The following is a 13,629-nucleotide window of genomic DNA, read 5'->3' as shown; positions in this document are numbered from 1 at the left end:
TTATACTCCTGATACCGGTGTACTGTTTCATGAAAATTGCCAATCTTCATTTTGAAATAATTATATTATTAAAACCTCCACTTTATTGTGACCTAAAGAAAGTTCTCAAGACTATTTGGATTGGAAAATAATAATAATAATACAGTTCCATTGACCAAGATGTAGGCACCCTGTTGGAAAGTTGGCTGTAGTTCAATAGTTACTAGTTGGTCATTTTGTAGTTACTTTGTTATTTTCTGTAGACCTACTAAGCGTAGATGAGAAATGTTAAACAAGATATATTTTAAAATCTGAACCAATTCAATTCATCATATTAAGCAACACTGTCCTTTTTATTAGGCCTGATTACTGCACTAGTTCAGATCATATTGTACAGTATAATTATTGGATGTAAACTAACTGTCAGTAACAACATTCTTGTCCTAACCAAGGAGAATACTGTAATAATAAAAAGGCATAAACAGCAAAAACAAAATAACAAAATATTACTTTTTGGTTTGTAAGGTTTTGAAGTTATTTTAAATATTGGAGATTAACACTTTTCATGAAAAGGTACACCTGTGATAAGGTAATATTGGAAGGCACATATAACATAAAGCAATAAGATATATATTTGTATATAATTAAAATATACTACTATTTATAGTCTGCTCATATAGTTGATAACATTGTGAAAGAGTAAATGAGACAATCTGCAGTGTGAAAATGTTGCTTCAAACAGTTTCTCTTCTGCTGGATGTGCAAACACCTGCCATTTCGGTTTTATGGTACAGTAGAACATCTTTGTGGAAACCCTATTAAAGGTACACTTTCCTTTAATAGAGCACTGTCTACACTACCAAACTAGTTTGACAAAACAATATGTGATGTGCCCTAAAATGGCAGTGATGTGCCCAAATATGGTAATGATATAAGACCGTCGTGTCTATACATGGTCACATCACATTTTTTGTCACATAAAGTTTGAAAAGTGTAGAATTCCTACTGTAAGAAAAACTGATCCGAAAGTGGAGACTTTTGTGGCAATTTTTTCACTCTTGTAGATTGTTGTTTATCTTCACAATTCTTAATTTCCAGCAATGTTAATACTAGATGCTACCTATGAATATAACAAACAAAATATTATTTAAAAAAAAATTGTATGGTGTATTAGAACTAATACAATGTAATCCCAATTAATCATGTTAAGTAAATTAATCTTGATTCTATTTTAAAATATGAATGTTTATATATGTCCTTCCCTGCATTTCCTACAGTTTCTGCTTTAACCTTCCATTATTCCATGCATGCTCACACATATATAAATTAAAAAGCTTATTCTTCTTGAATCAAAATACATTATTTAGCATAAAATTAACAATAGGATGTAAACTCATACATAACAATATGTCAATCACATTTTTTTTGCGTATCATTAGAAATAGTACGCTTACCATATATAATCATTTATATCATAAAATTATAAGAAATTAGTTAGTGAGTGCAGTTATTACTAAATATTAAATTAACTAATAAATGAATTAATCTGTTTAAAAAAAATGCAATTTTCATTTAAATTAAAGGAAATTTATTTTATATTTCTTTTTCTCTATGTTGCCATAGGACATCTTAATTTGGAGAATGTTTATATTTGTTTTAACATTTTCTGAATGAGTAAAAATAGATGATACCACACATCCCATTTGATCTTGTTTAACTGTTCAAAATATCCTCTCTTCATAGAACATAGAATATGCTACATAAATGCTGTTTTATTAAAATATAAAAGTAATTCTTGAATTCTACAATATTCTATGGTTATTCTGATTATTTCATGAGGTGTAATTTTGTGACATTTTTAACTAAAATATTATATTATACCTATTTTATTTCCTTTTACTTAAAAAAACTGTCATGCTTAACATAAATACTCTGGTTGATAAACAGCAATTCTAGAATTCATAATATCTATATATTTAGCATGCAAGGTTTTTGTCTATTCTCATTTGACTTGATGACCTTTACAATGTATGTTTTAAAACGACCCCAGCAAATTACTATTAATCTTATCGATTCAATTTGTGAATACATTTGATTTCTGTTCATATCAGTTTGATAAATATACTATATTCTGAACTCTGAAAAAAATAACTCCCTGAAAATTGAAATCTAAGCTTCAAATCTTTAACAAAAAGTGGTTAGTATTTAGGGCCATATCTTTTGTTGTTGTGTGAAATTTAAACCCTATTTTAATTAAGTCAATTATATACAAGTGTTATGTAGGAAAATCTAAATGTTTTTTCTTTAACTATTATTTTAATTTCTTTAGATTTAAAGCATTTTTTTAGCAACAACATTTTTTCTATCCTTTTTTATCTAATCCATTTTTCTATATAATGATTAAATAATACTTTATAATTATGATTAATTGTGTTGTTTTTAATTTATTCAAGTATTAATTAAAACTAATTTGAGGAAAAGTAGTATTTTATTTATTTATTTATTAAAGATGAGTGATTTAATATTTCATTAATAATCTCATATAATCATTTTACAAAAAATAATTTTGATTTAGAGAATTTGATTAATAATTTGAAAATGGATGGTATTCATAATACAGTGATGTTTTTAGTGGATTTGTATGTTATTCTTTCATAAACTACAAATGTTTTTAATTTGAAAATGCTTGTATTTGTAATACATAATTACCTCATGTTTTTAAAACTAGATTTGTATATTTATTGTTGCAACAACTACTTGACAGTGTATCATCCATTTTAGGCCCCTACATAACAAATGTTAACATGTGACAAGATGAATTTCTAAGTAGCTTTCATAGAAATAAAAAGTATGACTTCTCTAGCTAGACAAAGATATATCAATATTTCTTGAGTCAATATTGTCATAAGCTATTCACGTCGACATAGATATACAGAGATAGAGTGTGTGGCAATGATGCAAGAGAGTATATAAATACATGTCATTTTGGTTGTTTGACTCAAGTGAAGGGTTTGCGATTCTTGATGGTGGAAGTAAACTCTTCCTGATATATAATAGATGTATTTTGAAAATATGATAGTGTATTTGAAATTAGAATGAGAAAGGGAGGATGAAACATTTTTGATAAATGCGGACGGAGTGGGATGATAATTTGTGAAGGAATTTTGTTTACACAACATTATAATATAGAATTTTATGTCTGTCAGTGAGATGTGGGCATGTGGCTTAATTAAAAGGAATACATTTTAAATTAAAAGCATATTTTAAATTCATTGTTCATCGAAAATTTAGAATAAACGTGTAGGTATTTACATAAACCGGTAGTCATTTGTGTGTAAGAATTTATGTTGGGTTAAAGCTTTTAGTATATTCATGTACATTACTGTAACAATTTTACAAAAATATATTTTTGTCTAACATTTTTTTTTGCTGAATGTAAGGACTAGATAGAAATATAGATATCCTCAATTAACTATTTTCTAAGTAACAAAAAATAATTGCAATCTAAATATATACTATAGCACTGGTGAAGATAAGCCCATTGTGTTCAGTGGGCTTATATATGAGCTAGTAAAGTCATTTTCAAGCAAGGTATAGACTTCAAGGTTGAAATATGCCTTTAGAATTGGCACTGGTTGATTGTTTGACAGTATTCATTAGATCTTCTGATGAATTAATTAGTTGTAATCAATTAGCCATTAGATAGGCTTATGCGTTTTACTGCTGAATCTGTTAGGCCATCTGAGGGTAAATGTTGAATTTAGTTTCACACCAGATCAATTCACGCATTTGGTTGTGGAGGGAAAAGTGGGTGTTGAGGAGTAACTGAGACAGTGTGTTAACATTTTTCTTAGACTAAATTAAATGCATTATAAATCTACCGTAAAACCTTGTCTTTTTTAAGACTCTAGTATGAGCTTCTTTTCGAGATGAGCTTCTTTTCGAGATGGGCTTCTTTTCAAGATTTTTTGTAAGCTAAAATGGGCAGCCTCTTATTCAAATGAATGCACATTTTTTAAAATTGCTACTACAATAATATGATTTTTTAGACACTTTCTGCAAATGTGTAACATGATAAACAGGTGATAGACCTTCTATTCTTTTGACATTCATACAGTCTATTTCAAAAAGTCTATACTATCTTGAAAAGATTTTGAGATTACTTCTTTTTGAGATTACCTTTTCAAACCAGCTTCTTTTCGAGATGGGCTTCTTTTCGAAAAAAAAAAAACAAGCCATGGGGGCTTTTTTTCAAGGTTTTTAAGGTATCTAAATAATTTTCAAAATGTTTTAATGCCAAGAAATGTACATTAATTTATATTGTTACTGTTTTTTGTTGAATTTTTCATAATTGTTTTCTTGTTTTGTTCTATTGTCATTGTTGTTTTCTTGTTTCTTTTTAAAATGTCGTATTTTATTTTAGCTTCTTTCTTCCTCTAATCTCATCAACGACAGATGCTGAACGAAATACATCACAATTGTTACAAACACCCTAAAGGCCCATCACATGAAATTTGTTGTAAGGTACAGATGCATGCTCAGCATGAATGAGTGAATTAATATAGTAATAATAATATTTTACAGTGTTCTTTCCCAGTTTTTCACCAGGAAAAATGTATTAAAATTAAGCACTTTGGTATATAGTGTATTATAGGCTCATATTATCAGTCTATGATTCACAAAAAATAACAAAATAAATTATACACATTTTTATTTTTTAAATATGAAGAAGAATATAGAATTTATTTACTGGGTGAACACTGGTTTGAAAATTAATAATGATAGAAATAATAATATAATATAATAATATTAATATAATAATGTAGATTAATCAGGTTGAAGTGCATTATTTAATAAAACACAAATAGTAATTAATAGTTTAGTAAATAGAATTCTACTTGATTAGTTAGAATTAATCTAGAATTGCCAGTTCCAAGGCTGCAAAAATAAAAAATGCTTTATAGTTTTAAAAATTCCCCATTAATATTCCACAAAGCATTTTATATTCATTTCATGACTGACATTAACTGTAACAAATATAGCTTCATAGTGATTTAGTTAAATTGACTTGACAAGCGAATAAACAGTTGTGTGAAGGATTTTACATTCACATCTACAGCATAGTTGAACTCTATGCTGTTTCTTATTCTACTGCTAGTCAGAATCTGCATTTGTTTTGACGATATAAACATATAATGTACAACAGCGTTATGTTTTTGTTTTATCTCCATCATCTTCTCTCTTCATTATGTGTTTTTTGTGTGTAAAGCTACGGCAAAACAAAGTCTCAAAATAATAGGAATTGTTTATTCGGCTTTTTGTGAAAGTAAATTTTCCCTGTACATAATTGTTGGGATATCATGTGAAAAAATGAGCATGAAATAATTCTGCATAAAAAGGAAGCATAAATATTAAAACACTAAATGGCATATTGAAAAAATAATGGTTAGTTGGTTAGATGATGATAATAATATTGATGCTAAAAATTATGTGGGTGATAATGATGCTGATGATCAGATAATATTGATAATATTTGATAATGATATTGGTGATAATGATAGTGGTGATTAATATTGATAAATATTTGATGTGGGGATAATGATATTAATGATAATGATGCAGCTAATGAGATTGATGATAATGATACAGCTAATAATGATATTGATGATAACGATATTGATAATATTTGATGTGAAGATAATGATATGGATGATAATTATCCAGCTAATGATATTGATGATAATGATGGGGGTGATAATGATGTGGGTGATAATGATATTGATTTTAATGATATTGATGATATGATAATAATATTGATGATAATGATATTGATGATAACGATGTTGGTGATGATGATATTGATGATATTATGATGCTGGGTATCAATTATAATTTTAGCAAGAATAAAAAAATAAGAATTTTAAATGACACCATGGAGGCACTACATATTTATTCCTTGCATGGCATAGCATCTATATATTGTATGGCTTTTATCATTCCCTAACAATATGATGTACCAATTGCATTTAAAACTTTTGTTCATTAAGCTGCTCTTAGCTCTTTAACAGTTCCTCAGAATGTTGTTAAAAGTTAAGATTTAGCATAATGTATGTGTACTACAGACATTCACAACCTCACCCTCTTTTTTAAGACAATTAATTAATAGTAATACTAATTAATGTAAATTCCTTTAAAAACACCACTACCATTGTGGATCGTAGCATGAATTAGGTTAGATAAAGATACAATAAATAACTTAAAATATTAAATAATGTTATGTTTTGTTGTTACCCATAGAACCAGCCCATTTCCATTTGTTTGTGGATGTATTCCCCTATTTCTATTATTTAATTTTTGTTGTGTTTCTTCTCTTTTCTTTCTTTCCTTTAACCATAACCTTTTAAATAGGAAAGTCCAGATAACAAGGTTTGATAGTCCTTCTTTCAAATGTTTGTTTAGCCTGTGGCTTCATCTGCGGCAGTTACTGCAGTAAACGTATGGTATATACTCCAGTAGTCTTTATATGTACCATTACTTGCATATAAGTCAATCTACATTATAAAATGTCCAACATTTTATGATTTGTCTTTTTAGTCAGACATACACAGAATTATGTTTCTGCAGTAAACTATACATTTACTGAAGTAACTGCTATAGATTTTTACACTGTCTTAATGCTTCAGGTGGAAGTTTATGTTTATTATTAATATTAAAATAAATGTCATTTAACATAATAAAGACTAAATAAGAAAATAATATATTTATTTAAAAGAAATATATAAAATTTGTATATACTTCAGACAACTTAAACACACAGTATGCACAATTTAACATAAAATAATATATTTTAAAATATATTTCAAATGCTTATATTATATAGTAATGTAACATAAACGTACTAATACCTAATATTCATAATAAATATTTGTTACAAAATGTATTTTATATTTATAATTATGAGGTTGTGGTTTGCTTCAGCTTTGGGTATACGGATATTAAAACTTATTTAATAAATCCATATAACATATTTTCCCGAGTGGTGATTGGTTACGCTGTTGAAAGAACGCAGATACGTTTTTGTTAAGAAATTATTGATTTGGAATTCTGGTGCATTCCAGATTTGCAACTATTTCACTGCGTCACTTTTAATGAATGTCATTTTGTGCAAACTACAGTTCAGAATCCATAGTTTAACAGACACTGACAATTTTAGTGCTATAGAGTTTTCAATGTGTCTCAATGTGACTTGATTAAAATGTCAAGTGGTATAAAAACGAGTCACTTCTGGTTAAGTGTATTTGGTTCTTTTTCAGTAAGGTATTTTTACACATAATTAATGTTGGAGGAATATTATAATTTTGCGTCAACTTTATATTTCAGGTTTACCGTTGTATGATATAAATAAAATCCAATATTTTTCTTGTCCCCATATTTTTTCCCACCTTTAAATTATTTATTTTTAAAATTAGAAACATTTATATTTTAATATTACGAAATTAAAAACAAAAAAATTAATTATAATGTTGGTCTGCTAGTTTTTTACAAGGTATTTTTCCCTCATTCCGACTTATTAATAACAAATTTTAATTTAAAAATTAAAAACAAAACAAAAAAATCTCATATTTAACCCAACTATAGTGTTAATAAAGTTCATGGTTATAATTTAAAGATTTAATATTTTTATTAACATTATAAAGAAAGATTTTCTTGTATTAAAAACTTGTATGCGTTATTTATTATTGTATATATTTGCATTTAATACTACTACTACCGCTACTGCTACTACAACACTGCCTTAAATGTTCAATTTTACTCTCTCAGCCCAATAAAAGTGACGGTGCTTGTGATTCGGATTTTAAAGACATGCAATTAGTTGTAAGTCTTGACACCTGCAGTGCTCCAGTACTTCTTTATATTTAAATGTATATATACTAACACCTAGTTTGCAGCCATTGGTCAGCAGTAGTTGGAAGAGTTAATTAACATATTACGAATACCTGATGATCTTTCCTAATATGCACATTAGATAATATGCAAATTAGACAATATGCAAATTAGACAAAATTACCTTTAAAATTCAGCATATATTATACTTTCAATGTCAAACTGATGTTCTCATTTGTAAATTTGCATATTAGATAAAGCAAATATTTTCATATAAATTGGATATAATTTGAATATTACAGATGGTATAATAGTCATAGTTACAAATGCATCTTAGTCATATTCTTTTTAACAAAGTATAAATTTATATATGCAGTATGCTATTAATAAAATACTAATAGAGATATAATGAGGTACATTGCAAAACACTATCTTAAGTTTGTGTTAGGCCATCATCATCAGGTATTCGTATTGATTGTTGCTCTTCCGGAATAATGTTGCATGATCGAAGAAGTGTAAAGTAAAAACCCATGTAAATCATTAATTATAATGTAATGTTAAAGAATAATTATCAACCAAACAAACAACTATGTAGTACATTAAAAATGTTTCTCTTGTTGGTATTTTAAATACATTTTTGTTGTTGCATTTATGCATGCTTCTTCCCGCATTATCCTACTCCCATTCAAAATGTTTTTATCCACCAGTGTTGTGTGATTTTACAGGCACTATTTCAGCGTTATACCCTCCACAACAGCACAACAGAACAGCCTTATTTCAGTCATAAAGCGAAGGCCATGTATCCCCCTATTTGTAGCCCTTGAGTAAAAATAATAAAAGTGTTGTTTTTATACCAGTGAAAAATGGATCAAATTAGTTTACGAAGCACATCTCAACCATTGATATTCCATTGTGTTGGTTATTTTAGTTGTTGTAGATACCAGCTGTCTTAATAAATTTTGTTTTTATTATTTTGAGGAATCATTTTTTAGAATGATGTGTGGTGACGGAATTTGTCAAAAATCATATTTTTTTGCATTTTATTTTCAGTCTATGAATTTTTACATGACATGATTTTAAAAGAAAATTAGATTTTAATCAGTTTTATTTATATTTGCTTGGTTAAATTTTGTGTATCAGAATGCATTATATTTGCCATATTTAATAATCATAAATACATTGGACATAACATTATACATATAATTTTATTTTATAACTTTTCTTAAAAATCATAAAGATTTATATAATGACCATAACATTCATAAAAAATACACATTTTTAAACAATTATCAAAATCATCACATTGCCAATTTAAATAAATTTTTATCTTTGCTTTTATGATTTCATTTTTATACATATTTATGATTTTAATTATTGTTTTATGGTAATGAAACAGGTAAGAAAATGAATTAATAGCAAAATAAAGCATTTTAAACAATTTGTAATTAAAATGCTATATATAAATCACAAACAATATTTACCAATATGAACTTCATAAACCAACCTATTTATGAACTAATTATTATTAACATAATTACCATGTATTTTAACAGATACAACAAATTTCAGTAATTCAATAGCAAACTTAATGTTATTTTGACTTCTAAAATATATCTTCATATATATTCACATACCAAAAACAATAAAAATATTAATAGTTTTAGAAATAATATTGTTCTAATGTCAGTAAGGAGGTGTTCAGATATGAGTATTAATGGTATCTTAGCTAAAGACAGTGGTGAATTTAGCGTGTGAACTAGGAAGTAGGTATCATGAGAAGTGTTGATATCAACGACAGGTAATTATTCAAATACTATACCGCTGCACTCCAAGTAGTAGATTATCAGATAGCGAGGTATACTGTTACTTTCAATAAGCACATACGTCACAAATTCGCATAAAACTTGTTAGCTTCTACTAATATTATACTCTTGTCTGAACTCCTCCTAAAATATTTGCATATGTACAGTAATGTTTTTTTGAACGTCAATCAGGTTTTAACACTCTTAATATTCTTTTTCATACCATCTTGTGTGAATACAGGGTTCAAATGACTTGTGGCAAACAGACTATCTAAATGGTTGTGGCAACGAAATGTACACTGAATATTTATCACGATCCTTCACAGGAATGACCTTTCCGGAAGTCACACGGTAAGAATTATACAACAATTGTCAAGTAATTGCCATTTCAGTGGTATCAAATCCGTGACTTTTTCAGAATGTACACAAAAAAAATTCTCCTTTCATTATCATATTTTGATCTCACTGGTAAATGCAGAGCTTGAAATTTACCTTTTTTATCCACTAAAAAAATTTGAGCAACCTACCTAGAAGCTTTTTTAGGATAAGTTGAATTTACAGAAATTGGCAGATCAAACCTCAGGTACGTTTGCTAGATTAAAAATTAACTATTAAACACCAAACATTAGCTAGTTTATAATGTTTGCTAGTGAAAATTTTAGCCCTGAAATGCTAGGGATTTTTTTTCTTCCATGACTTTCGGAAGTTATGGAAAGAATTATTCATAGTTGTATCAATAACAAATGATTATGATCTCACAGGTAAGTGGTAGGGAATTTTTGATTTATGACTTTCCGGAAATTCCATTATTAGTATAATCCACCAATTATCATAAACTTTTTGGTTATGATCTCACAGGTAAGTGGTTGGGACTTTTCGATATTCCAGAACATGGATTACATTTATTATGATAACAAATTATGTGATTTCACTATTAAACTATTAAGACTATTTGATCCATGATTATTGATACTAAGTACTTCCTATTTAGTCTACCTTAAATAGTTAATTTGATTGAAAATTCAATTTGTATGCTTATAATATTGTTCAAACTGCTTTCAAATCGCGTATTGTGAGTGTTAAGCGTGCTTTCACATTGAGCACGAATTTGTTTATCATTTGTCAAGTGAGGTCATTCATGCTCACTGTTGATTGGTAAAAAGAAAATCTAAAATCTATCTACCTGAATCGGGTACGGATTCAAATCGTACAAATACAAAATCATCATCTTTTTAGATCAACATTTAACAGGATTCTCCTTACTGTGTAATCTGCATTTATCATCTCTTCATGGCCTTGCACCGAGGTACATCGACAATGTTCTCACTCCACAATCCTCATGTCGCAATCTTCGTTCCAAATCTCAGAATTGTCTTGTTCGTGGTAAAGTGAAGACCATCTCATACGGTCACCGTGCTTTATCTTATGCAGCTCCTATGCTTTGGAATTCTCTTCCAAACTACATTAAAGATGCACAGTCAGTGGCTGTTTTTAGGAGGCTTCTTAAGACTTATTTGTTTCTTAAAGCATTTTAATCTCCTTTTTTTCTCCTTTTTCATGCCACCTAGATTGTTTTAGATCTATTTTTGTAGGGCAGGAGGCGCCTGAGTCTGGGATGACCGAGACACAACTGGTGCCTGACCGGGGTTCAATTAGACCGATCCCTAGTTAGCGACGAAGGCGTATCCCCTTAATGCGGTTTGGGTTTTTTTTTTTTTTTTTTTTTTTTTTGTGTGTTTTTTTTTTGGCATGGTTGGATTTCCCTTTTTTCATATTAATTTATGTACAGCGCTTAGAGGTTTCACAACATTAGGCGCTATATAAATCCAGGATATTATTATTATCATAATCACACCATACTATTATTATTATCATTATCAATAATAATAATAACGTTATCACTTCTATTGTCATCAAATCAGCTTTTTTCTTCTTCTTTCCTATCTAATCTTATCATAATCTAATCATAATCATCAGATCATCATCAACTTTCCACATCCATATTCTCAATTTTGCTGTTAATATCGTAATTACAACTGGTTGTAAATCAATGCTTTAAGCCATAACGCATGCAAGACTATGCTAGTTCCATGAACGTATTACCTATCTAATCACCTCTTATCTATTTAGCATTTTAATTGCCTTTTTCTACCTTGACCTCCCTGCAGATTTCGTCATAATATTCTCTCTTTAACTAAAAGCTGTCCCAATCAATCGCTTATTTTCCGCTCATTAAATATGTCTACTATTTCAAGTCTGTAGGGTTTTTTAAAAGAAAAATGATTATTCAGCGCGTTATTGGTCTCATCTTTTCTCTTGCCTCACCATGTTGTGGAAATCAGTAACGCGAAAGCTAATTTATTCCGTTTTGTTTCCAGAGTATTGTTGTGTATTCTTTATGTGTACCAAATTTAAAAAATAGATTTTGTTTGATTGTGTGATTATAAATTTAGATTTGGTTTTAAATATGTAAATGTAAATGAGGGATTAACCTGTGACTTGCAGCCTACTGGGCTGAATTGCACACAGGTGTGGATGACACATACCACAACTTTCTACTCCCCTAAGGTTCCCTTCGTGTCGAGTGCTGCCACCACACCAAACGGCACCCGTTTGTCTGTCCACAACAACAGTGGCTATATGGACCAGTACACCAGGGTAACCCCCTACTCTTCTGGAAGATGTACTGGGTTCTTTAACATGCACATGAGCCAGATGTGTACACTTGAACTCCAGTCCAGTCCTTATCCGAGAAGACTTGTTCTACCACTCGACTCATACATATCCGTGTCACAACATTTGCAGCTGTGTATTCAATAGGCAGTTTGGGCAACCTCCGTAGACGTATGGGTAAAATAGGCATACTACGTCACACATTCTGTGTAGAAAGATTTACCACATCTTGCTTAATTCCAACTGTAATAATGTTGTTATTAAAACCAAGTATCCATTCCACTTATTAAATTTATGTTGTACACTTTAAATGCAGACATAAACTACTGAAGGAGAATATTTGAGATTAGATGGGGAAACGATGATACTTGGTAATGACACATTGCTATCATCATTAAGACAACAACAAGGCTTATAGATGCCAATTTATCTATCATTTGAATGCCAATTACAAGTAAATTTATAGAAGATATATAGATGATTCAAAACATATTGTAGCTAACAGGTACTATGCTTGTGATTGTCAACATGCATATATATAGCTACTCCAGCATAATTTGTAATGAGACATATAGAAAAGGCATGTTTGAAAATGTTTACACCAGGCAGTTTTGTTTTACCCTTTTTGTCATAATGTAAAATGTATTTTTTTCTATAACATTACATTTAATGACCGAAGGACATTATTTAATATTGAGTTCATTTTCATTTTCAACTTTGTAAAACTATTTTATATTGTCAGACAAGTTCCTTAAACACTGTACGAGTGGCATATATTAACGGTGCATATTTTCTTTGACATTAGACTGATAGGTTAGATTATTGTGTTAGGGTTGTTTCTTTCTGTGAGGATGTAACTAGTTAGTTGTGTGAATAAACTCCTGTAATCAACAAAACCTGGACAAATTTCAATCTAAAGAATTGATTAAATGGCATTCTCAAAATTACAGTTTATTTTTGCAGTTTTGAGGCTCAAAATAATGTTGATGTACTTCTTTAATCTTGAAGGTAAAAGAAGTTAGGTCTGATTCTATATTCTGTACTTGACAAATCTATAATTTGTATCATTCTTGTAGTCAGTGTTGTAGTCAAATTATATAATATAGTAACACATATGAGTCCCATGTATCATGTGCCTATGGCATATGTGGAGATACAGTACAGAGAATCGGTTTCTTTATGACACACGGATATACATATTCAACAGAAACAAACACTTCAATTTACTTTAAAAGGTGGAAAAAGTTATGTTTCAATATTTCAATATGAATTATTGGTATCTTATCTAGAG

General features: G+C 29.0%; 1 protein-coding gene across 12 annotated transcripts in view; it reads left to right on the top strand.

The window, feature by feature from the left end:
- LOC144845192 (calcium-activated potassium channel subunit alpha-1-like) overlaps positions 1 to 13,629 on the top strand; it is a 95,138-nt gene that overhangs the window by 49,264 nt on the left and 32,245 nt on the right. For 9 of the 12 annotated variants that reach the window (XM_078702374.1, XM_078702373.1, XM_078702372.1 and 6 more), the window contains exons 12-13: positions 7,801 to 7,854; positions 9,907 to 10,016. In XM_078702374.1, the coding sequence (XP_078558500.1) occupies positions 7,801 to 7,854; positions 9,907 to 10,016 (164 nt within the window). Of the gene's footprint in view, positions 1 to 6,387; positions 6,406 to 7,800; positions 7,855 to 9,906; positions 10,017 to 13,629 lie in introns of all 12 variants that reach the window. The other 3 variants (XM_078702367.1, XM_078702364.1, XM_078702365.1) reach the window with 2 other exon arrangements.

Source organism: Antedon bifida, chromosome 6 (genome assembly GCF_963402885.1).
Source record: "Antedon bifida chromosome 6, ecAntBifi1.1, whole genome shotgun sequence".
Lineage (NCBI taxonomy): Eukaryota > Metazoa > Echinodermata > Crinoidea > Comatulida > Antedonidae > Antedon > Antedon bifida.
This window is presented reverse-complemented; position numbering and strand designations above follow the sequence as displayed.